Source organism: Geotrypetes seraphini, chromosome 6 (assembly GCF_902459505.1).
Source record: "Geotrypetes seraphini chromosome 6, aGeoSer1.1, whole genome shotgun sequence".
Taxonomy (NCBI): Eukaryota; Metazoa; Chordata; class Amphibia; order Gymnophiona; family Dermophiidae; genus Geotrypetes; species Geotrypetes seraphini.
In genome coordinates this window covers 41,876,026-41,901,674 of record NC_047089.1, presented here as the reverse complement: position 1 = coordinate 41,901,674, position 25,649 = coordinate 41,876,026, and the positions used below count along the sequence as shown (strand labels likewise).

The window sequence follows — 25,649 nt, the reverse complement described above, 5'->3', positions numbered from 1 at the left end:
TTTTGGACTGTTTGACGAAACAGCTTCACTCATAAGTGACTATTGATCATTTACTGTTGCAGCATACTAAGGCATATATCCTTATTTCCACTTTCAATGAATCTCAGCAACACCACTCAAAGCTCAAGCTTCACGCGCCAAATCGTCACCCCCTTCTCCTCTTACATCTATCTCAATAACAGGGTATTTTTCAAGATGTGTATTTCTTAAACTTTGATATGATTTAAATTCAGTGTACTACTATTTATTATTTCTATAGCGCTGTACATTCTAACACACACTAGACAGTCCCTGCTCAGAAGAGCTTACAATCTAATTTAGACAAGACATTTCAGGGTTGGGGGAGATTATAGGTATCTGACAGCAGTGAGTGGGCAGCGCCTTCACTTTTTGGCTGCATTTGAGACTAGTACTGCAACCACTGGATTCTTTTGTATTCACATATTTGTTGCAGACTCAGCCGAAGCAAGAAGCTAAAGTGTTTTTTTTGGCCGAGACAGAACCTTGTTGTGATGTTTGGAGGGAAAGTCTAGTGCCCTCTGCTTTCATGACCCTTCTCCCGGGACAAAATCTAGAAAGGAATCGAATCCAGTCAGCTTGGAAGAGTAAAAACTGGCACAGAATTCCCTACTAGTTTATTTTTTTTTCATTTAAAAAAACCCCTAACAACCTGCTTTCTCTCCTTCCCTTTTGTAGTTCCCTGCCTCTCCCTCCTCCCTCTCTCTCTCTCAAAAAAAAAAAAGGGGGTGGGTGGGGGCGTTAACCACAGCAGGTGGTTTATAGGAAGTGCAAGACAGGCAGCGCAGGCAAACCGCAAACAATCTTTGAGCTGTCACTTAGGGGCAGGCCTGTCATCCCGGGATCGTCAAAGGAGACGCACAAGGGCGGGGGGAGGCAGGGCGATCTTACCGACCCCCCTCTTTGCACTGTCATGTTAGTAACGTCCGAAGCGGAGAACGTGCTCTGGAAGGAAAGGGGTTGATTGTCTTCCGTCTCAGGACCTCGCGCGAGAAGAAGGTAAGGTGGAAGGACCAAAGTCCAAGTGCACAGGGCAGAAGGCAGAAGTTGAAGGGTTTCAAGAACCGGGTGAAACTCTCGATTACTCTTTTCCACTAAAAAAAAAAAAAAGTTCTCAATCTGCCAGCAGTGAAGTAAAAAGATGCGAGACAAGCGCTGCTGACTTTTCTGATGTATTCCCGAGAGATAACGACTGGCAGAACTTTCCTGGGAGTCAAACACTTTTGGGTAGTATCTGGTTTTGGTTGGGTTGTTGTTGTTTTTAATCCTTCCTATTTTCTTGACGATTGCCACACACACAAATATCTTTACAGTGCTATTCTTTCCAAACGCGTTTTAATGGACTGAGAAACCCAAAATAAAAACCCCAAGGTCCACCTCAAACCAGTCTCTCAGGTTCGAGTGTTCTTTAAAGTGATTGGGCTTGAGATGAATTGCTTGGCTCAGATGCAAAAAGACATTTCTAAACACTGGAGGTGTAAGGGATGTTCTAAATCTTTCCCTTTCTCTTAGGTCAGTGGTAATACTCGTATACCAGAGCTCTCAGGACCTAAACAAACCTGAATTGGAATTGCTCATAATGAGTGTTCTGGTAACCTAAAAACGCAAACCTTTAACTAGCAGTCAGGCTCTTTATAGAATCAGAGCAAAAGCAGGGAGTAAAGAAAAACCCATGCAGAGCTCACTGATCAAAGTGACCTGGTTATTAGAGAATGACACAGGGAGAAATTTGTCTCCATCCCCGCAGGAACTCAATTTTCCTGTCCTGTCCCATTCCTGTAAGCTCTGCCTTAACCGCACAAGCCTCAAACACTTATGATTTTAAAGTGTTTGGGGCTTGGGCAGATGAGGACCGAGCTTGCAGGAATGGGGCAGGGACTGAAAAAGAACTCACGGGGACGGGACGGGAAAATTAATTCCTGCAGAGATGGGGGAAAAATTTGTCCCCGTGTCATTCTCTACTGGTTATGACCTGACTGAAAATGGAAAACCACACTAGACTAAACCAGAGGAGATGACATAACCTACTATCTGAAGGGGAAAAGGGGGTGTCGTAGGCCTTCCCTATCTGAAAATAACGGCCGAAGCCCTGCTGAATGTCAGCCAAATCTTTTATCACTGCTAGGTTTGGCGGCACCATCCTAGGCAAACAGATATAAAAGAGTTTGTTTAAATCTAGGCCAGGAGAAATAAAACTGCTTACAATGGGGGGGGGGGGGGGAGGGAGGGAGATCAGCATAGCTGAGCAGTGATTTTTTTTTTAACACTTTCCTTCTACAGAATGTGGCCGGGGGCTTGTTGCTTCAGCTGAAAGCAGTGTGCATTCAGTAACTATCCCAATCCTTAGATCTAGTATCATATTAATTGTGTATTATTTATTTGGATTGAGCTCACACGTTTTCCATGAGTAACTCAAGGGAGTTACACTAAGGTGCACTAGAACCACACAAAGGGACTCTTACTAAAACTTAGGGTGACTAAATGCACCCCTTAAGCTTTAGCAAAAGAGCCCCCAGAGTAAGGAAAAATTTTGCCCAGGCCTCACCAAACTCAGCATTGCTCAATTACTGTATTTCCGTAACGAGTTGGAAGGGTTGCACGGAGCTGTTACATTCTGCGTTTGGTAGAAATAATTTTGGAAATCTCTGCAAGTGTCAATTTGTATTTCACGAAATACAGCTGAACAGCAGGGGTGGGGTTGGATTTTGTTGTTTATAAATCTACTAAGAAGATCTCTTTACTAAGAGACTCATAGTCAAAGGACTTGTTCTTTTTAACTTTGGTGTCGTTTGACAAGCTGCGTTAGATGGTAAGGAGTGCCTACCTCGGCTTAAAATGGCAAACCACGAGACACAGGGTAGAGAGTTGCCGTTCCTGTGCTTAACAGAGCTTGTACTAACTGGTTAGAGCAGAAATACCACACGAGTCCTTACTACCTACTAAATAAGTGGCAGTAAGCACTCATGGGGCAGTTTTTAAAAATGACAGCATGCTAATGGCAACTGTAGCTCCATACCAAAAAAAAAAAAAAAAAGAAATTGACCACTTTAGGGCTGCTGTAAAAATGCCCTTAGGATGGAGGAAAGACCGGCATAAGGTCGTGCTAAGGCCACTTTTTACCACAGCTTAGTAAAGGAACCTTTTAAGAGTTGACCTCTGAAAATGTACTAGGGCTGAGTGCCTAAATTTATACTAAAAATTTCACTAGTCGCCAACATTTAGAAGCAACCTGAGCAGACTTAACAGAGGAGGAAACGTTAGGAGCTTAGCACCGATTTTTCAGCACTAGGCTCGTAAACCTATGGTTATAGTTATCTTTATTTGATATACAGCATTTCCTCTGCAGATATCGAAGTGGTTTACAACATGTGCATTGAATAGTAAGCAGGTACTCTGTTTCCCTATCTGTCCTGGCAGGCTGACGATCTAGCTATGGTACCTGGGGCAATGGACTTGCCCATGGTCGCATAGGACCTGATAGTTAAAAAAAAAAAAAAAAGCTGAGCCATTTGTGAGCATAAATTGTTGGCTGCAAATGCATCAGCATTTCGGAGCTTAAAAATTATGCTTGTACATTTAGATCTGTCATTCATTTGCCTAGATTTATGAGCCTAACCTATGAGCTCCTAAATTTGCCCCCTTTCCTAAATCTGCCTCTGTTGCAACCTATTTGGTTAATGCTGCTAAACTTAGGAGTTTAGTGAAATTTTGAGTATCAAGGGGTGTTATGGCCTTAAAAACCTTGACGTGCGTTAAGGGAATTGGTGTGCACCATGGCCCATATTCTATAAATGGCACCTTAGGTACTGGTAGGTGCCCTACTGGCGCCTACGTTTAGTCCAAGACACTGTTTAAAAGGGGACTTATGAGAAATTACAAGGCAGGTGCCAGAATCGCACCTCCAGAGGCACCTACTGTGGGCATGGCTAATGCTGGGCATAGAGTCAGGTGCCAGTAGACACCTCTGGAGGTGCGATTCACATCAAAGGTAGATGCTGGAAATGTAGACCTTGAAAATCCCGGTTTACATTTCCTGCCCCTGCCTTTGTCGGCGGCGGGATTCTGTAACCGGCATCGACATGTGATTGGCAGCCGCTTTTAAGGCAGGATACAGGATCTGGGCCCGAATGCTAAAAGCCCAGCGCTATAGAACGGGCTTTGGCATGTGCTAAGTCCCTTAATACATGTTAAGGCCATAACACTGCTTGAAGAATTACCCCCTTAATGCTCATAAATGTTTCAACAATGCCCACCTTAAGAGCGTCATTTTCAAATGGGCCCTTTAACTAAAATATGGGCCTAATGCACGCATTATGCCCATATTTAAGTGGCAGTGGCATAGCAAGGAAAGCTGGCACCCGGGACAGAGGTGCTGGCATCACTCCTGGCGACAGGTGGACTCTTAAATGGCATGCAACCTCATACCTCATCTAGTTGTGTGGGATCTCCTACCTGCTGCTTGCACTGGATGAGCCTTCCCTCTGATGTCAATTCCTGGTCCCGCAAACAAGAAGTGACTTTGGAGGGATGGCTGAGGCTGACACGAACAGCAGGTGTGGGAGACCCTGCTTGCTGCTGATGACAACTAGAAGAGGCATGGGGGAGGGAGAATGCATTTAAGAGACCCTCGTGCCCGGGTGAGAAGAGATTCTGGCATACCCACCGAGTCAGTGCCTGAGGTGCTCTACCTGTTCCCTTTACTATGCAACTGGGCACCAGTATTTTAAGCATTTTCTCTCTTTTTCTTGTTTTCCTTCTTTTTTAACAGATCCTGGGCTAATTTTTTCATTAGCATATGGGACTTGCAAAAAAATTAACACAGGAGCACTTGCACTTGCATAATATTAACATAACATAAAACTCAATTTATAGACCACATAACCATGAAGTTCTATGCGGTTAACAAAAGATTAAGTAATAAGCTACAACTGAATATAGAAATAAAAAACAACGACTAGAATGTTAATTACGCAAGAACCTGGAGAACAGACAGTTTTCAATTGTCTTCTAAATGTAAGTAAGAAATGGAAGTCAATAATAAATACTTAAAATCCTTGTCCCAAATTGCTGCCTGATAGGAAAGTGCACTTTCATGATACTTTTTGAATTTATAGCCCCTGACGGGTGAAAAGACAAAAAAGAGCACGAGATCTCCAGAAATGCAAAACTTCGCCTCATAACAGCCAAAGGCTATTGACAAATGCAATGTTATGGTTTCAATCATTGGTCCACCTCCATCCTTTTTATATGAATGCAATAATTCATTAAGTGCTATAATTGACATTTAAAAAAAAATTTCAGTAGATTTTATCATTTTGTATAAATAAAGTTATTGTTATTGTGAAAGTCAATAGCCTTTGGCTGTTATGAGACGTAGCAATACGGTCTGAGGTTTTGCCTTCTTCCATTTATGATCTATCAGTGCAATTGAATTGACAAAGTTAATTTTTGCTTCATTCCACTTTTTTGTGTTTTTTTAATGTATTTGAAACTTTATAATAAACGCAACCCAACTTAAAAATAGTACGTGCCTCAATAGGCAACCAGTGCAGTTCTCGATAAAAAGGAGTGACGTGGTCAAACTTCCTCAGGCCAAATATGAGTCTAAACTCAACATTCTGAATAATCTACAATCTAGAAAAAAAAATTTAAATACCTACTAGATAGACAATGTTGCACTAGTCCAGGTAACTCAGCACCAGAGACTGAACCAATAATTTGAACGCCGAAATGTCAAAATATGCTCACAGAGTAGCATTTCCATAGCATGTGAAAACCCTTCCATACCACAGAGTCTACTTGGTTCCCACGTTATCCAGTTAGCACACGCTAAAGCAGGGATCTCAAAGTCCCTCCTTGAGGGCCGCAATCCAGTCGGGTTTTCAGGATTTCCCCAATGAATATGCATTGAAAGCAGTGCAGGCACATAGATCTCATGCATATTCATCGGGGAAATCCTGAAAACCCGACTGGATTGCGGCCCTCAAGGAGGGACTTTGAGACGCCTGCGCTAAAGTGAACACACTCCCTGGATAATGCTTCCACACCCATTCTCCACACACGACACCCCCAAATAAATGACAAAAAAGTATACAACTTGTAATTAATGTGTGCTGACAGGCAGATTACCATGAAATGCTTTAACATGTTTTGTGGTAAGCCCTTTTTCCCTCCACATTAAGCGTGCATTAATGCTTAATGTCAAATAAGGAGTGTAAATCCTTTTAATATCGGGTCCATAACATTTAAACTCCTAAATTAAGATGAATTTTCAGATGAAAATTTAGGGGCACAGATTTTGTAAATTAATATATTGGGCCTTGAAGGTTTTCTATCATTTTGGGGTGGATTCTTTATAGGGCATCCACATATAAGTGCCAGCCAAGAAAGTGTACGCTAAGTATGCATATGTTCCATTGTAGAATAACCACTGTCTACATTTATGTGTGTCCATTTTGATGCCCCCACTTATGCCAGCTCAGATTTGATGTAAATGTGGACACTTAAATGTGTCAAATGTATGCATAAATGTAGGTATACTGTAATAGAGAATGACACGGTGAAGGAATTCATCATCATTCCCTTTCCCGCCAAGCATAAGATAATGAAGCCACTAATAAGCTTTGCTCTTATTGGTGAAATGAGACATTATGACATCACAATATCTGCTCTGGATAAAGAATGACGTGGAGATGGTTTCCCGTGGTTATCCGTGGCGATGGGAACGGTGATGAATTCTATCACTGTGTCATTCTCTATTCTATAACCTATGTGCACATATTCTGAGCATGTTCTGATCTGCCCCTCCCATGTCAACCCCCCCTTTGAAGATGGGCACCCCAGAATTTAGATTCTCACACAATTAATGTGGAAACAAACTGTAATTCACCATTCAAAATACCAAACAAAAAATGAACACAGTATAATCTTTTACAGTGACAATAAATTTAAAATAATGAGGAAAAAGACTTCAAATACCCCAGTGTCTCTATATTTTGAAGACACATTCAAAAGGGCAAAAGGTACTATCATCGATCAAAAAATATCATTACAATTGTGTCTTCACTAAAAGTGACCTCTTTTTCTTTTATTATTTAAATCTTCTGAAATCTTGCTTCAAACAGATATCAATAGAGTATAACTGTGTATTGCTGAGCAATTGATTTATAAACAAGTGCTCAGATGTGAAAGCATTGTTATTTATAATTGATTGCTCAGCAATGCACAGTTATACCACTGAAGGGATTAAGTATTGATCCCCCACACTCCCCCAGTGGTCACTAACCCCTTCCCATCCCCCCAAATATGAATAAAACAGTACACACCTGTCTCTAGTAGAGCGTCACACAGGTGTCTTAAGAAGCCTGGTGGATGGGCTAATGAGCCATAGGGAGGAGGACCCAGGCCCATAAGGCATTCTAACCATTAAATTTATGGTGGAAAGTGTGAAGCCACCAAAACCCACCAAAATCCTAGACTGCCATATAGGTACCACCTGCAGCCATAAGGGCAATTGGGGTGGTAGACAGGTGGGTATAGTAGGTTTTGGGGAGTTTTGGAGAGCTCACCATAAATTATAAGGGGGTTATGGTGAGATGTATACATGGCACCCTTGATGTGAAGTTCACAGCAGTGCCCCACTGCTCTATTAGTATGTCTATATGGCCATTCCATTACAAAGCTGGCCCCTCCCATATCCAAATGGTCTAGATTTGGACATTTTCAACATGGGCATTTCCGTGATCGAAAATGGGGAATCGAGTTGTGTCCTAAGGTTGAACGTCTCTGCGGCCAAGACATCCAAGTAGACAATGGATGTTTCTTCACCACCAACTTTGGAAGTCTTGCGGGAAACATCTAAATTGGACTTAGGTGTACTTTTCAAAAATGGCCCTCCACGCGTCATAAGAACATAAGAATAGCCATACTGAGTCAGACCAATGGTCTGTCTAGCCCAGTGTCATGTTTCTACAGTGGCCAATGCAGGTCACAAGTACCTGGCAAAAACCCAAAGAGTAGCAAAAGATTCCATGCTACCGATACTAGGGCAAGCAGACTATGGACTTTTCTTCCAGAAACTTGTCCAAACTTTTTTTTTTTAACCCAGCTATGCTAACTGTTGTTACCACATCCTCTGACAATGAGTTCCAGAGCTTAACTATTCACTGAGTGAAAAAAAACATTTCCTCTTATTTGTTTTAAAGGTATTTTTATTCACAGGCTTTTTAAAAAAATATAATCTGGAGGTTTGTGTCTGAGGAAAATGCTTTCTAAATGGGGCCCTCACAGTATATTTGCTGTTTTTTAAAAACCTAATTGCTTTTTCTGTCCTAAGAAAGCAGTTTGTTGTTATTGTTTCTGTTTTCTTTTTCTATTTTGATTCATTAGTTTCTAAAATAGACTAAAACAGCTACCACACTACTTTGGCCAAGTATTGAAGGAAATTTTGGGGCAGGCTGAGCTCCACTGCAAAAAGTACAAAAACGTTTTGCCAGTAATTTCCAAATTTTAGGGGGAAAAAAATCAAATTCTGAAACTTCAGTATGGTAAAGCCTTTCGCTTAAAACAGTCTGGCAAAATGGTCAAAGAGGTCTTTATTAACCAATGAAAAATCTTGGTTGGTCAGGCTATGGAGCAGCCTCCTGGATCAGAAACTCTTGTTAATTCCTTCCATAAAAGATTTCTTTTACACCAGGAAAATAAATTTTGCAGTAGTCGCTCTAACATTGTGGAATGCTCTGCCACAGCAATTCCGATTCGAACAACATCTTGATAAATTCAAGATAAACCTGAAGATTTTTTTATTTCGCGACGCTTTTACTTGTGTTTAGAGTATTTTTTTTTTTTTTTTTTTTTCTTTCTTACTCAACTAACCGCTTTTATAAAGCGACCCCACCCCATATGTTTTACCCTATTCCCTCTTTTTCCCTCTTTCTTCAAAATATGTAACTTTTCCCCTCCTTTCCCTTTTACCCTCACTTTCAAGTCTGTCCAGTTAATGTCCTTGATGTACACTTTCATTATTTTTTTAAATATGTATTATTTTTATTTCTTTTTAAATATTGTATTGTAAACTGGCCAGATACTTGTTGATGGTCGGTATATTAAAAGTCAAGAAACTTGAAACTTGCCATAAGTCTCTTACAAATGGAGGTAAAATGCTGCTTCAAACAGGGAAGCAGTGCTGGGATTTTCTATTGCGAGAGAAGACAGTGGCACAGTTTGCTCTCCCTGTTCTCCCCAGCTCGTCTCCCTTTTGTTCGGCATCATTTTTGTGCCTTAGCCGTTTCAGCACCACCCTTATCAAAAGTAGCAATTTGCTGAGTGATTCATTTTCATGAAATGATGCCTGACACTCCCGGATTTGTTCTGGATCCATCTGGTCCAGGCGTGGGCACTGGGTGGAACATACAATTCTCTCTCAGGAATGGTGATTTGGAGCCAGCGTTTCTACCTTACCAAAGTTGGAACATGCCCATCAATTAGAGCTGGTAGGAATGAATGCAATAGCAGGACTCCATTTTGCAATGAAAACAGCAGAGACTCAGAAAGTCAGAAATGTCACAGAAGAAAGAGTGGCACGGGCCACATATCTGCTTAAGGGTTAATATTCAGCCGATGGTGGTAAGCAGCTAGTAAGCTGTTTCCAGCTGCGAACTGAACTAACTCCAGATATTCAACGCCAGGGCACGTGTGGCTCCCAGCACTGACTATCCAGGTATGTCCGCGAAACTGGAAATCAACCAGGCACAGGCTGACATTCAGACTGGTGCCTGGTTAACTTTATGCAGTTACTTGGCCAGTTAGGGGCCATATTCTATGAGGGTTCTTCAGAAAACGAAATGAAACTAAAACTTGGGGCGCTAGCATTTTTAGTGCACGCAGGATATTACCGCGCGCTACGCTGATCGAACCAACGCCAGCTCCGTGCTGGCATTAAGGTCTAGTGTGCGCAGCAATTCAGTGCGCGCTATTCCGTGCGTTAATGCCCTAACGCAGCTTCGTAAAAGGAGCCCTTAGTTTTATAGAGCGAGTCATCAACCAAGAGGGGCTCGACTCGGTTTACAATAATGTGAAACATATAATACATGAATTTGACAAGAAAAAGTAGACTGAAATAGTTAATTTCCAAAATGTTTAGCAAACAGAAAAGTTTTCAGAACTTTCCGGAATAAAGGAAAAGAACCTAAACTTCTTAACGTAAGCTTTCGTATTTTCGCAGTTGGGGTAGGAGTAGTGGTATCAGAACTATTTCTAACTTACTTCAAAAGGAATCCTTATAAACCCATCAACACCATTATTTCAATGTGACAAAATACAATTGTACACTCGGAGATCTTCAAACCACCACAGAGTAGCTTAATTTCAAATGATAGAAATCCTCATACATCCCAGCGAGTTGGTGATGCCCATTTTGGCTTTGAACCAGCAATAGTGAAGAAGTCTCATGTAACATCAAAATTCGCATTATGACCATTAAGTAGTACTTCCTCCTGAATTTCAACAGCTAAATTTTACCTAAACTTTGATGTTACATGAGACTTCATTACCCAAAGTTTGAGGGGAGTAGTAGAGTAACATCGGTTCCCTGAAGCAGTACCGAAACGTGGCACATCAGAACCAGTGAATTCTGAATTTAAGTGTTATCACTTTAAGTGATTTACACAAGATGATAAGCTTATAGCCTGTTTGGCTATTACAAATTTAATAGTGACTATTGCTATCATTCTGACACTGTATTGAACAATGTGATGATTGGGTGGTGAGGCGGCATATTCGCCTTCATGTCTCTGAGCATAAGTTTCAATAACAGTTAAAGAAGATTTGTCAACAATTTCTGCTGTTAAGGTATATAGAGTGACTATTCATTGATAGTTGGCTGATTCTGCTGGGCCTTGAGCATCTACGCATACTCAAGGCCTTCTGGCTCCCGCTCTCTCTCTGAGATTCTAATGAAATTCTCAGTGTCTCCAAGAATCTCAGAGTGAGTAGGAGCCAGAAGGCCTTGAGCATGCGCAGATGCTCAAGGCCCAGCAGAATCAGCGGCAGGCGGCAAGCTCTTTGGGCACCGGCATGTCCAGTGGGTTGGTGCTGCGTGCCGGTGCCTGATCACGGTAAGGGTTTGGGCGGGGGGAGTAATGCTGGTTCTCGGGGATGGGGTGGAAGCACGTCAGTGGCCTCGGGGGTGGGGGGTCTTTTTGGGATGTGGTGGGGTGGGGTGGAAGCACGCCAGTAGCCTTGGAGGGGTGTCTTTTTTGGGATGTGGAAGGATCGCCCGTGTTTCCATTGTTTTCTGTGGGGAAATGTGCTTTGATGTACGAGCACATTGGTTTATGAGGATGCTTCTGGAATGAATTATGCTCGCAAACCAAGGTTCCACTGTACTATTACCACTATAAGAAGAAACATAAAGTAAGAAAATCGTGTTTAGCTGTTGAAATATAAATCTTCTATATATATAAAATCGGAGGTATGTATGTGTGTGTGTATGTGCCGCGATCACGCAAAAACGGCTTGACCGATTTGAACGAAACTTGGTATGCAGATCCCTCACTACCTGGGGTGATATGTTCTGGGGGTCTCGCGGCCCACCTGCACACGTGGGCAGAGCTACAAACAGAAAATCAGATTTCACCCATTCATGTCAATGGCAAAAATGTAAAAATCTGCCAACGCAAAAACGGCTTGCCCGATTTGAACGAAACTTGCAACACATCTTCCTTTTCAGTTTAAGAGCTTGCAAATTCCAGTGAGACTTGCATTCTCTATCACAATCAACAAATCACAGGGACAGACTTTACATACTGTGGATTGGATTTAAGATCCCCCTGTTTTTCCCATGGACAACTCTATGTTGCTTGATCAAGGGTGGGTTCACCCAAGAATTTATATGTTCTTGCTCCTGGAGGTGAAACTAAAAATGTTGTTTATAATCAAGTTTTGTGTTAGTTGTATTGTATTCATTTTGTCAAATATTTCACATTATAATTTGAATATTGTACTTTTTATAAAGCTGTAAAAAAATAATTTCATTCACCACTATAAAGTATTTTTATTTGAATCCATTTACAGTGTTATTGCTATAATTAAATACCCGTGCAACGCCGGGGCATCAGCTAGTTATTTATAAGAAAGATATAGTAAAAAGTAACAAAATAACAGAAAAAGAAAACAGAAATAGCACACCACCAACTCGCTGGGATGTATGAGGATTTATACCACTTGAAGTTAAGCTACTCTGTGGTGCTCTGAAGATCCCTCAGTGGTGCAATTTGTATTTGTCACATTGAAATAATGATGTTGTTACATGTGACTGGTCAGTCGGACAAACAGGGTGGCTGTGTGGAAAAGTGATAGAATTTGCTTTTGAAAGTGCAGAAACTTTTTGAAATATCCCTCGTATATATGCTGCCTATAAAATCAGCACTGATTAGGACGGGCACCTTTTATAGAATCGCACCTAGCGCCAGTGTGTGTCGTAACTTTTATGTGCACCTCCTGTAGGCCAAGGAAAACCAGGCCTAAATTCCTGTGCCTAAGTGGCGCATGGATCGGGCGTATTCTAAAACAGTGCGCCTAACTTTTAGGGATTCCCAAGATTTGCCCATGGTCCTCTCTTGGCCACACCGCCTTTTCAGATCTGTGCACTAAAACTGACACGTAACACTTTGTACAATGTACCTGCCAAGTTGTGTGTGTAACGTCTAAATATTGCATAAGTTCTAAGCAGATCACATTAATAGGAAACTAGATCATATATCTATGAAGTATAATAACATTTTGAAATATAAATGTATAATATATAAATATAATATAAATGTAATATCAAGAAACCATTATAACGCTTAACGTAAAACGTATTTCTTAAGTAAGTTTTAACAGTCAAAAATAGACAAAGATCTTATCGCCGTAGGGAATAATGACCAAAAAGAGGAAGCTATAGAATAAAAAAGACTGGAAAATTTTCTTAAATCACGCATTCCTAAAACTTGGATAATATAAATTCCAAATAAGATGTAATTTAGTAACAATCAGCCTGCTAATCAGCTCTATTAAATATAACAGACTTAGGCCATATAAGATCTTAAAAATCAAACATGCCAGCTTAAAACAGAACAATTACAGCACTGATTAGGCTTTGTTAAACTATGGGCTCCTTTATACAAAACCGCGCTAGGGCCTTAACACGTGGAATAACGCAATAAATTGCTGCACACGCTCGCCGCTACCGCCTCCTTTTGAGCAGGTGGTAGATTTTCGGCTAGCGTGCACTAAAACGCTTAGCATCAATGTGCATGCAAAGCTTAAGGCACCATATACAGAATTGGGGGGGGGGGGTTAGTGGACCAAAAATCACTGCTAACCAGTTAAGTTGATCCTCCACCTAACTCCACCCTCGGCCTTCCCCTAATCTAGCCAATTAGGGGGAGGGCCAGTTAGCAGACAAATTCAGGTATTCAGTGACACTGATAAAGTTCGCTCAGAGGGAGATTCTCAAAACTTACCGGAAAAATCCAGCGGCCAGTGTTGCGGCCGTTATTGGTTTTTTTTTTTGGGGGGGGGGTTTATTTATCAAAGTTTACATCATTATCATTTTAACAACAATAAGAAAGAAAGGATATTTGCCTTGAAATTAAAGATTTAAACAAGAAATAACTAAATCAATTCTCCTCAAGCCCACATTAATGGGAGAATATATCTTAATTAAACAAATACGTCCATTAAATAATCTAGATCAAAAAATGATCAAACAGATTATGGTGCTTACATACAAACTCCAGTATTAAGTCAGATAACAGCCTTACTAGTTTCATGAAGTTGTAAAAATTGTTCCAATTGAATAGAGTCCCAATACACATATTCACATTCTTTGAATTTAACTAAACATTTACATGGAAATTTCAAATAAAATGTGGCTCCCAAAGCCAACACCCTTGATTTCAAAGCTAAAAAAGCTTTTCTTCTCAATTGTGTGGTATGGGCCACATCTGGAAAGATCAATACATTATCTCCACAAAATTTCATTAGCTTATTCTGAAAATAAGCTTTCATTATTAAAGATTTATCTATTTCTGTAGTACAAGTTATTAAAAGGGTAGATCTAGTTTGGATTAAATCTTGAGAATCTTCTAGGAAACCTGTTAAATCAAACTCCATTTGCTCCAACTGTTCTATTCCCATAAGCAAAGAACTCTTTTTTTTTCTGTGGAATATAATATAAATTTGTTAAGGGCAATTTCTCTGCGTCGGTCAATCCCAATACTTCCTTAAAATATTTCCAAATTAATATTTCTGGAGACAATAATTGTGTTTTGGGAAAATTGACCAAACGTAGGTTTTTTGCCCTTAAACTATTTTCCATTTTCTCAAATTTTAAATGAGTAATGTGAAAATCTTTAACTGCGCTTGGGGAATCGCACGGCGATGATAGGGAATCACCCAGAGTGCTGCTTTGAATATTGATAAGCCCACTTTACTACCATTTTAATATTAATGAGCTCGTTGTATTACATTTGCATGGCAGAGTTAGCGACTGCTAGAAAGCTCAGAAAAGACCGCGGTGAGCCATTTTGATCATCGGCCACTCAAATACATGCACGCGAAACTGGCTGGAACAGGTTTAGCAGCCATTGTTAAGGGCAAGGTAAGTTTTGAGAATGTGCCTCTCAGTGGAGTTTAACCACGTAGGTGTGTCTCCCTGTTCAGTTTTTGAATAATGACCCCTAAGATTTTATCAAAGAGTGAAAGTGTAAAGCAAAAATAGGATAGACAAGTAGACTAAACAAAGCCTTCTGTACTTCGGTGCAGTGGTTCTAAACCAATATGTCAGGACACACTGGTATGTCACCAACAGCTGGGAGGTGTGTCACCAAAAATTTGACACAGTATGCTTTTGCTGTTCTTATGTGTGCCACAGGTTGGAGAGAGTTGAGAACCAGGAAGTCATGAAATCTCCATAACTGGTCCTGATGTCTGTCACCAGCCCCAGATGAAAATGTTTCAGCTCGGCCCTCTCTTTCACCCTGGCAGACATCACCCCGTATGTCTGTATTTTCATTGTTGGCAACCATGAAATAATATATAGGGGTTTTTTTCCCCCCTTTGTTCAGCTGCAAATTGTAGTGTTTAGTGTGTCTTGCATGTGAATAATGTCTGTCAGGTGTGTCACAAAAGAAGAAAGGTTAAGAACCACTGCTTTAGTGCAAAGATTGTTCAGCCAGTCAGGACACAAATGTAAGGAAAATGCCAAAGTAAAACTTTATGCCCACTGAGAAATGAAGGACAAAGGAGAGGGATAGATTTAATAGATTTCTTGAGGTGCAGCTCCCTGTAAGGACTTCCAGAATAATTGTAAGGCATACTCCCGTCCCATATTGGTCGCCGTACCTTAAAAAGGATATGGCGATACTCGAGAGGGTACAGAAAAGAACGATGAGATTGATAAAAGGTATGGAAAACATTTCATATGCTGAGAGATTAGAGAAACTGAGGCTCTTTTCCCTGGAAATGCGGAGACTTAGAGGGGACATGATAGAGACTTACAAGATCATGAAGGGCATAGAGAAAGTGGAGAGGGACAGATTCTTCAAACTTTCAAAAACAACAAGAACGAGAGGGCATTCGGAAAAATTAAAAGGGGACAGATTCAGAACCAATGCTAGGAAGTTCTTCTTCACCCAAAGGGTGGTGGACACCTGGAATGCGCTTCCAGAGGGTGTGATAGGACAGAGTACGGTCTTGGGGTTCAAGAAGGGATTGGATGATTTCCTGAAGGAAAAGGGGATAGAAGATTATAGATAGAGGATTACTATACAGGTCTGGACCTGATGGGCTGCCGCTTGAGCGGACTGCTGGGCGTGATGGACCTCTGGTCTGACCCAGCAGAGGCACTGCTTATGTTCTTATGTGCACATGTTAAACAGCTAACACTTAGGGCTCCTTTTACTAAGGTGTGCTAGCAGTTTTAGTGCGTGCTTGCCGCGCGCTACAATACCGCACGTGCTAAACACTAATGCCTCCATAGAGCTTGCATTAGTATTTTTCATTTAGCGCACGCTAAAAACGCTAGGGCACCTTAGTAAAAGGAGCCCTTAATGCACTGTGTTAACTGTGCACGTGGCACCAGGATGATAATGCAATAATTCCTACCTTAAAACAGCTAATGCAGTTTATTTATTTAAAAAATTTATATACCGTTTAAACCTAAATGGTTTACATATGGTTACATAAATAATTCAGTAAAACAAATAAAAACAAACATTAGCATATAATCATCGGAAAATCACATAAAGTGCCCTTCAAACAAACAGTCACAAAGAAAAATGGCGTAAGAATCTGGGCTTAGCGCTTCTTCACCTTCACATGCATTAAGTGCACCTCCCCCTGCTGCATGCTCCTTCCTTCCCCTCATACTTCTTTAATTTTTCCTGTGTGAGCAGCATTACAAACTTGCTGCCCGCATCGGTGTCGCCTCTCTCTGATGTCACTTCCAGGTCCCGTGCCTAGGAAGTGACATCAGAGGGATAGCCAATGTGACACGGGCAGCAAGTTCATGGTGTTGCTCCCACCTGGAAAATTAAAAAGTATGGGGGAAGGGAAGGGGGTGTGCATGTGGCAGGAGGGGTGGGAAGGAGTGGGGGGGGGCATAGAAGAGGTCAGGAGAGGAGTGCCTCTCACTCTCTCTATGCCACTGAGAAGGGGCAAAGAGGGGCAGGGCAAAATTATGTGCACCTCACCCTGCCAGCCTCCCCCCCCATTCAAGGTCTGACTATACGCCTGAAGTACACAGATGAAGGGAAGAGCTGAGATTGGAAACGCAAACGGAGAAAAGATTAAACAAATGCTTTTTCAGCCTTCACATGCTGAGGAAAGTTAGATCCTGCTTTCATCAAAAACATTTTACCCTCCTTGTCCAATCCATCATCCTCTCCAGATTGGACTATTGCAACTCTATCTACTTAAGCCTAACTAAGAAAAACCTCCACAGACTCCAACGGATTCAGAATGCCGCGGCCAAGCTCATCTTCGCTAAAAGTAAATTTGACCATGTCTCCCCGCTCCTGGCCAAGCTCCACTGGCTTCCGATAATCGCCAGGGTCCACTATAAATGCGCCTGTTTAACTTTCAAAATCCTATATGGTATCCTCCCTCCCTTTATCCCTCTTTTTTGGAATTCCTCAAACCCTAATACCACCAGATCCTCCCACAAATTAAAACTATCCTTCCCCTCGCTAAAAGGCATTTCCCACACAGGAAAGCTAGGGACCTCCCTCCAGTTCAAAATCACTGAACACTGGAACAACCTTACCTCCCCTCTTCGGAACTTGAGCTCTCTCCAAGTTTTCCGCAAACATCTGAAAACCTGGCTTTTCTCCAAAAATGTAAGTCTCCCTCCAACTTAGGAATCAAGGAAACTCTTATATCTTGGCATCCCAAGTCCTCTAAATTTTCTTCACACTTCTACCTCTAACCCTCTGTTGTAGTTCCTTCCTATTTCTCCTACTGTAAACCGCGTCGAGCTCTACGAACGTGGAGATGATGCGGTATACAAACCTAAGGATTAGATTAGATTAGATTAAACAATGACAACATTGTAATCGATGACATCCGACTATGTAGCAGGACAAGAATGAAAAGCATGCAACAGTTCATAAAAGAAAAATAGAACTACCCGGCAGTGGCTGAATAATCTCTGATCCCTCCCACTGACCCATGTCACTTGCCACCATGTGCAATGACACATTCTAAGAGCATATTTGACCACTTAGTAATCTCAAATACACCCTGCAGAAAACATAGCAACAGAACCACTTGCTAGAAATAAAGAGCACAGAATTCTCTGCTCGAGGACAGGTACATACCTATAATAGCTTTTGTACTTGTGTCGTCAGCTCATGTTCCCATAGACATTCCTCGGTCAATTATGACACAGTACAAGTAATGGATAAAATTTGCAGTCTAGGGGTTCCTTTGGATGCAGGCCTGACCATGAAATATCAAATTTTCAAAGTTATTTCAATGCTTTCCGCCAGTTGAAAATTCTTAGGCGTTTGTTTACTGGATGTACTAACATTGCATAATTTTCGATTAGTTGTGCATCTATTGGTGTTTCAAAAAAAAACCCTAATTAGGAGCCCTTCAGATTGCGTGAAATGCTACAGCAAGAGTATTAACAGGGTTGACTACATTTGATCATATTACTCCTACTCTGATTTCCTTACAGTGGTTGCCAATTGAACAACAAATTATGTTTTGAGACACTTTGCTTAATTTCAAAACTTTGAGGGCAATGACATCCCCCATACTGTCCTCTATATTAAACCTATATCATTCAGTTAGAACCCTTTGGTCAGCAGATCCATTTTATATTAGAGGTTCCATCTTTTCCTAGGATAAAATTGGAATGTTTTAGGAAATCTGTATTCCAGGTTATGGGACCGCTTTTTTCATCCCATATTTTTCCAACGGAACGACAAATGGAAAATCACTGGCCTAAGGTGTTTAGCCCTCATTGGAGACTGACCCAATTTGTTGGTTGGGCTCTGACCTTTTCAGTGGCCCCTCATTATGTCTATGTTTTTGATTTATTATGAATGTGTTTTCCTTGCGAATTGCTGAGAATTTCGGATTGTGTGATTTAGAAATAAGTAAAATAATAAATAAAGCTGTCATTTGAAGGGTAAGAGTAATTGGATCTGACATACTGCCTTCCTGTAGTACAATCAAAATGGTTTCTATGTATTATAGGAGGCACTACAAAAAAGTGAGGTAAGAAAAGAACCAACTAGATCGTCCAAATCGATGGTGTTTATTTGATCACGTCATCAGAACATTCATGTAGCTTGAATCAGAAGCCTCGACCCAACCGTGTTTTGGCAAAACAATGCCTGCGTCAGAAGTTCAAATTCAAAACCTATGATGGGGAAACACACAGTTCTGAAGAATGAGAAATAACAATAATCCTAATTTGCAGCAGCACTCTGAAGCGTATTACTCCGGAGTGGTAAAAGAACCATAGGAAAATCTGTGGCGCTTTTAACAAAATGGTTTTCCCACAGTTCTTTTATCACTCCGGAGTAATACACTTCAGATCGCTGTTGCAAATTAGAATGATTGTTATTTCCCATTCATCGAAACTGTGTGCTTTCCCGTCATAGGTTTTGAATGAAAATTGTGTACTTCTACAAAATTTTCTTCAGTATCTCTGTCATAATGTGTCACAATGTGTTTCTCATACTATGGACTATCAAAGTTTAAGTAATACCTGTACTTAGATGAATTCATAATGAAACTTCTTGGTGGCCTCTCTCAGGCCGATGAGGTGCCCCATTTCAACTCTGCATCAAGAGTTGAAATGGGGCCACAGCTTTCCCACAATCTACAAAATAATGTCTTCAATTCAAGTTGCAGAATCGATACAGGGCACCTCATATGTAAGTAAGCTGAGATTGGATTCATTGAGCACCTGTTAGTATAAATATTGGTGTTACTTGTAGGAAAAGGTTTAAATAATTGAAATGTGAGTTGTATCTTCATGAGCATATACAGTGTGTGTGTGTGTGTGTGTGTAAGGGGGGGGGGTGTGGATAGGATTTTGCATGTATTTATCAGGTCTGGATTATCAAAACATTGGTGCCCTTGTGTTCTTGGGTGAAGGTGACACCTAGTGGCCAGTTTAGAGGCCCACAATTGCAGGATTCCAGAAGAAGCCCTGGTGTTTGGCATAAGACCATGGGCTGTTACTGTAATGCCAGACTTAGGGGTGCTGGGGATGTTAAAACAGAGTACAAATCCCTGCATAACTGCAAATGAAAGCTTGTGGCACCAGATGGCAGCCCTGGTTGATTGAGGTGGAAGTACAAAAGAACAGAAGGAAACTGCTAGGTCAAAATAAAATCAGATTAATTGTCAATGCTACCTGACAATGACAGGAGAGAATTCATAGACCAATAATTTATAAGAAAAATTTATAGGTAGATAAGGAAAGAAGAAGATGTTGGTTAATGGTGACAGCATTTCTGAAATTCCATATTTACATAAAAGATAGAATTTCATTAAAATATTTAAAAAAACAGGCCACAGTATCAAAAGAAAGGAAAATTAATGAAAGGATCTATAAGTGCAGTACCAGATGTTTGTTTTTTTTATTTAAAAAATTTATCAACCCTCTATTCCTAGGCGGCATTACAAAAGTAACATACACAGAATAAAATGGACAGGATTTTCAGGCATCTTTTTTTTTTTTTTTTTTAATAATTTATTTATTCATTTTTACAACTTACAACAAGTGTAAACAGAAATAACATTTAAACATCTTAAGTTACAAACGCATAATTACATCTTAGGAAGCCTTAATTAAATAGATCTTCACAGTACCAGCATTAAACAACACATTTTATTGAAAAGCTTGTAAAAATAATGTAGTTTTAAGAATTTTCTTTAAACTTCTGAATGTCAGATAATGCCCTTAGCTTAATGTTGTGGTGTACCACTTCCTGGGGCTCACAACTATTAAGGGCAAAAAAAAGAAAGAAATCATTTACAAAGAGTTTGAGGAGAGAAAACAACCAGGACAGTTAACAGAAGTATAAGGTCATGTATGTGAGGGCAATAGGTAATAGATAATCCTTGAGCACTCTCCTCTTTGCTTATCTTAACTAATGCCCTCAGGGCGTTCAAACATTATGACAAACCAATGGGGGAGCCAGTGGGATGCTACCAAGCATGCATGCAGGAAGTACAGCCAGCAGAAAATGAAATAATGGCGATACAGCTGTACAGATATTTCATACTAGGACAGAGGAGAAATGACCCTGCAAGCTCCAACTGGTGAGAAATAAGTGTGTTGTTTGTTTGTTTGTTTTGGATACTTCAGGCTACGATATGTGTTTAATTTTGTGGAAAATGAAAAAAAAAAATTGAAATTATAATTCGTATTAAGCAAGAGGAAGGATATGCATCTCCAAATTAATTTATACATGGCTTAGAGTACAGTGATTAAAGCAGCAGCCTAAGAACTAATGCCCAGTTCAAATCTACTAAAGCTTAACCATTGCCTCAGCTATAAATGTAGGGCCCCTTTTCAAAGCCTTGGAAGCGAGTCCCGGCACGGCAAATGCGACGCAGCCGAAAGGAATTGAATGAACTGCGTCACATTTGCCACGCTAGGACTCACCACTGCAACTTTGGAAAAGGAGCCCTAAAATTGTAAGACCACTGTCTGTGGGCAGACAAAATACCTACTGTACTTGAATGTGAACTGCCTTGAGTTACAACTGAAAAAGGTGTGAGCTAAATATAGTAAAAAAAATGTAAATGTGGGTGTCGATATTCAAAGTGATTTAACCTGGTAGGAGAGGCTCCTGCTCAGTTAATATCCGCTCAGAACAGCCACCAATCTTCAGCACACAAAGCATAAGAACATAAGCATCGCCTCTGCTGAGTCAGACCATAGGTCCATCATGCCCAGCAGTCTGCTCCCGCGGCGGCCCCCCCAGGTCAATGACCTGTAAGTGATCTAAAGCAGAGGTGTCCAACCTGCGGCCCAAGGGCCACATACGGCCCTGTGAAGTATTTTGTGAGGCCCTGGTCGAAGGCGATGCCATGTTTTCCTCTGCTGCCCCCGGGTGTTTACCGTCTTGCCAGCTCCCTCCTCTGTCTTGCTGCAGCGTTTGCACGGCCCCAGAAACATTTTTTTCAGCCAATGCGGCCCAGTGAAGCCAAAAGGTTGGACACCCCTGCTCTAAAGCATTTTGTAGTGTATAGTAACCCTCTAATTATACCCTTCAATCCCCTTTTCCTTCAGGAACTCGTCCAATCCCAGACAGGGAAAATGCTTGAGTACCTGAATAAATGCATGTAAACCGTTCTGAGCTCCCCTGGGAGAACGGTAAAGAAAAATAAATAAATAATTTAGAAACTCAAAATCATACTCTGCTCTACCACCTCTTTTGGAAGCGCATTCCAGGCAATGGAGGGGAGAAGCCAGGAGGAATGTGGGTACCAGCTCTATTCAGTGCCAGCACAAAAGACTGGTTGGTCATCTGTGTGGGTGCTGGCACTGAATATCAGCTGGCCCTACCGAAATTCTGGGTAGTAGTCTGACTCCTCCTCTGAGCTTCCCTCTCTCTCCCCTGAGCCAACCAAACCCTTCTTCCAACCCCCCCCCCCCCCCCCCCCCCCCCGCCAAGCACATGCTCCTTCCCAACTTCCCAGAAAGCATCTGGCCTCTCTCCTCCAGAACAGACTCCCCCAAGATGCCTCCCCCTTTCACCAGCCTACGCACCTATAGGGCCCCCTGGATTTATCTTGGTATCCCTGGTGATCTAGGGATAGGTTGGGCAGGCGTGAACCCCAATTGCCAGCTTCAGTCACAGAATGGCTGCAGTGTGGGAGCACTAGAGAAGTTGGTGTTTTCCTCATGTTTCTCTTAGTTTAGTTTATTTAGTGCATCATAGGTTGTTTTATAAGTACTGTATTTATTAATTACAATTGAAAATTAGAAGTCCTAATCATAACAAAGCCTGCCATGTCACTCCAACAGAAGACACGACCTAGAGTCAAATTCTAAATAAATAGTTTAATAACTGCTTCCCTCCAGTGCTCAGGGACTGAAATGTTTTGAGAGCTGTAAAGGTTTGTTTGAACATAAATACTATTTAGCAACGTTTGATATTTACAGTTTGTGTAACTTTGTTTTTCCCCTGTTGCATTTTAATTTACAATAATAAAAGAAACCGAAGGAGGAAGTGCCTTTCAACAGAGACAGAATTGGAGCTTCCAAGTTGCCCAGTTCCAGGCCAGTTCTGGATTATAAAGCAAAACCAAACATACTGGGACCACTGCCCAAACCAAGCCAGATAGGTGAATTATTCATCACTTTTATTTTTCAAAATTCAATAAAAGGAAGAAAAGAAATCAGCCGAGTGATAAGTATTATACACATAAAGGGGTCCATTATATTCTATGGACGCGTTAGTGTTTAGCGCGCACTAAAATGGCTAGCCATAGTAAAAGGCCCCCCAAATGCACTGCCAGCATACCCCAATGTCAATCGTAGGTCAGAAATTGCCAAAATTAAAAATATCGACAAAATACAAAGCATTGTCTTCACTTTTATAAAACAATACGAGAATAAAGGCAGCACTTATCTTGAAAACAATCCCGACGGGGACCTCCGTTTCACTTAGAGCTTCATCAGCATGCCTATTTCAAGTAGCTTCCATAGGTGCTACTCGACTCAAACAGCCCACTGAGTTCTGTTTGCTCTTTTATTATTTTCAAAAATAGAAATGATAAATAATTCACACGTTTGGTTTGGGCAATGGCTCCACTATTTTTGCAAGTGTCAAACGCAAATAGCCATTCTAAAATGGCCGCCTTAAGAAAAATGTCTCCTCGGTGCTCAGTCTTGCATATGAAGCTCAACAGCACCCATCACAGTGTCTTTTATTGTACAGAACTGTTACTCTGAAATGCTCTTCTAGCCTTGTTCCATCTGGAACTTTAGTTTTAAAAATGTAAAGGTAGATCTGAAAATCCGTCTGATTGTTGTGCTTCTTGAGAGCACTAGAATTAGATGATCTGTTACTACATTTTCGTTTCCTGAATGCTTGACTAATGAATGCTTCTGGAATGATCGGCTTCTTTGATTTTCTCTCTCTCTCTTTCCTGTCTAAGAATGGTGTCCTTTCAGTCTTATTTTAGGGGTCCTTTTACTAAGCCACGGCAATCGATTTAGCGTGTGCTAAAGATTAGCATGCACTAAGGGCTCCTTTTACAAAAGTGCATTAGGGCCTTAACGCGTGCAATAGCACGCGCTAAAATGCCACGCGCACCTTTGTAAAAGGAGCCATAAGTGCCAAGGCACCCATTATATTCTATGGGTACCTTAGCATTTAACGCATGCTATATCGGTTAGCACAGGGGTAGGGAACTCAGGTCCTCGAGAGCCGTATTCCAGTCGGGTTTTCAGGATTTCCCCAATGAATATGCATTGAAAGCAGTGCATGCAAATAGATCTCATGCATAAACCCGACTGGAATACGGCTCTCGAGGACCGGAGTTCCCTACCCCTGGATTAGCACGTCTTAATAAAAGGACCTCTTAGTTTGCAAACCACCTTGTTATGGTGTCAGGAAAGACTGTAGAGCGAATCTTAAGAAATAATATGCCTTCTTCTGGTCAGATAATCAGATTATTTGTGCTGGTAATTCATTGCAGTGTAATTTTTAATGGAATTTGATACGATGTCCTTAATTGCAATAATATATTTGTTTTGCCTCTTAGGTATAGAAAAAAGTAGCAAGAAGGATGGATTGGGGAACGCTGTACGAGGTGGTAGGAGGTGTTAACAGGCATTCCACCAGCATTGGCAAGATTTGGCTCTCGGTTCTCTTCATTTTCCGCATCCTTATCCTTGTGGTGGCTGCAGAGAGCGTCTGGGGCGACGAGCAGTCCGATTTCACCTGCAATACTTTACAACCTGGGTGTAAGAACGTTTGTTACGATCATTACTTCCCAGTTTCTCACATCAGGCTCTGGAGCCTGCAGCTCATCTTCGTGGCTACACCTGCTCTGCTTGTGGCCATGCACGTGGCCTACAAAAGGCACGAAGAGAAAAGGAAGCTTCTGAAGAGAAAAAATGGATGCCCCGATGATAAAGATTTAGAAGAATTACGAGCCCGAAAAATACCCATCCGAGGAAGTTTATGGTGGACATACACAACTAGTATCTTCTTCAGACTTCTTTTTGAAGCCGTTTTCATGTACACGTTTGCTTTCTTGTACACGGGTTTCCAAATGCCTCGTCTGGTGAAATGTGATGCATGGCCATGCCCCAATATTGTGGATTGCTTTATTTCTCGACCCACAGAAAAGACGGTGTTTACTCTGTTCATGGTTGCTGTGTCTGGTATTTGTATGGTGCTAAATGTGACTGAATTGTGTTTTTTGATTGTAAAAGCCTGCTCTAGAAGGTCTAGAAAATATGGAAAACAGCATGCCAACTATGCAAACAAAGGCAAAGAGCAAGAACAAAATGAGATCAATGAACTCTACTCTGATAGTTGCCAGAACACCATCTCTGGCTCTAAATTAAAATAAAATGTGCAGTTCTAATAAATGCACTAAAGCAATAATATATCCTGAGATATTGCCTTCTTACAAAAGACAACAGCGCCAACCTAATTCAATATACTATAACATGCTAAGATTCTTGGCCCTCCCCGCGACACATGAGAAAACCCCATTAGTACATCTAGGCTAGGAGGTTTAGACAGGATAGGATCAATCCCTTAGTGGGCCATAGGCAAAAAAAAAGCATGTTGGGTTTTCCATTTTGGGAATTATAATTGTGAAATAACTATAACTTCCTTTCCTGCATGTTGTTGAATGTATCTGAAATTTAAAAAAAACAACCCAACTTAAAGTTCCAAAATCTTACAAATGAGACCCCACATGGCAGAGGAGGAAGCAAAAGATAATTGTTGTTTGCTGACTCTTTTCGAGTGAAGCCAATGCATTAAGGATAGGGAGAATAATATAAGAACATAAGAATAGACTTACTAGGTCTATCTAGCCCAGTAGCCCGTCCTCACAGTGGCCAATCCAGGTTACTAGTATCTGGCCAA

The 25,649-nt window shown here is 41.1% G+C and overlaps 1 protein-coding gene across 2 annotated transcripts; it reads left to right on the top strand.

Moving 5' to 3' along the window:
- The first annotated feature begins 817 nt into the window (after positions 1 to 817).
- On the top strand, positions 818 to 25,159 carry LOC117362878 (gap junction beta-2 protein-like). Of its 2 annotated transcripts, none has more exons than XM_033949956.1 (2): positions 818 to 1,017; positions 24,307 to 25,159. In XM_033949956.1, exon 2 carries the CDS (start codon positions 24,331 to 24,333, stop codon positions 25,120 to 25,122), a length of 792 nt encoding a protein of 263 aa, XP_033805847.1. In that variant the 5' UTR covers positions 818 to 1,017; positions 24,307 to 24,330; the 3' UTR covers positions 25,123 to 25,159. The 2 variants fall into 2 exon arrangements, with proteins under 2 accessions (XP_033805847.1, XP_033805849.1); XM_033949958.1 differs by lacking the exon at positions 818 to 1,017 and adding an exon at positions 14,583 to 14,662.
- Positions 25,160 to 25,649: the final 490 nt, after the last annotated feature.

What these genes read in the sequence shown, in the direction of transcription:
- LOC117362878 (XM_033949956.1), top strand. Translation starts at nt 24,331, where the DNA reads ATGGATTGGGGAACGCTGTACGAGGTGGTAGGAGGTGTTAACAGGCAT.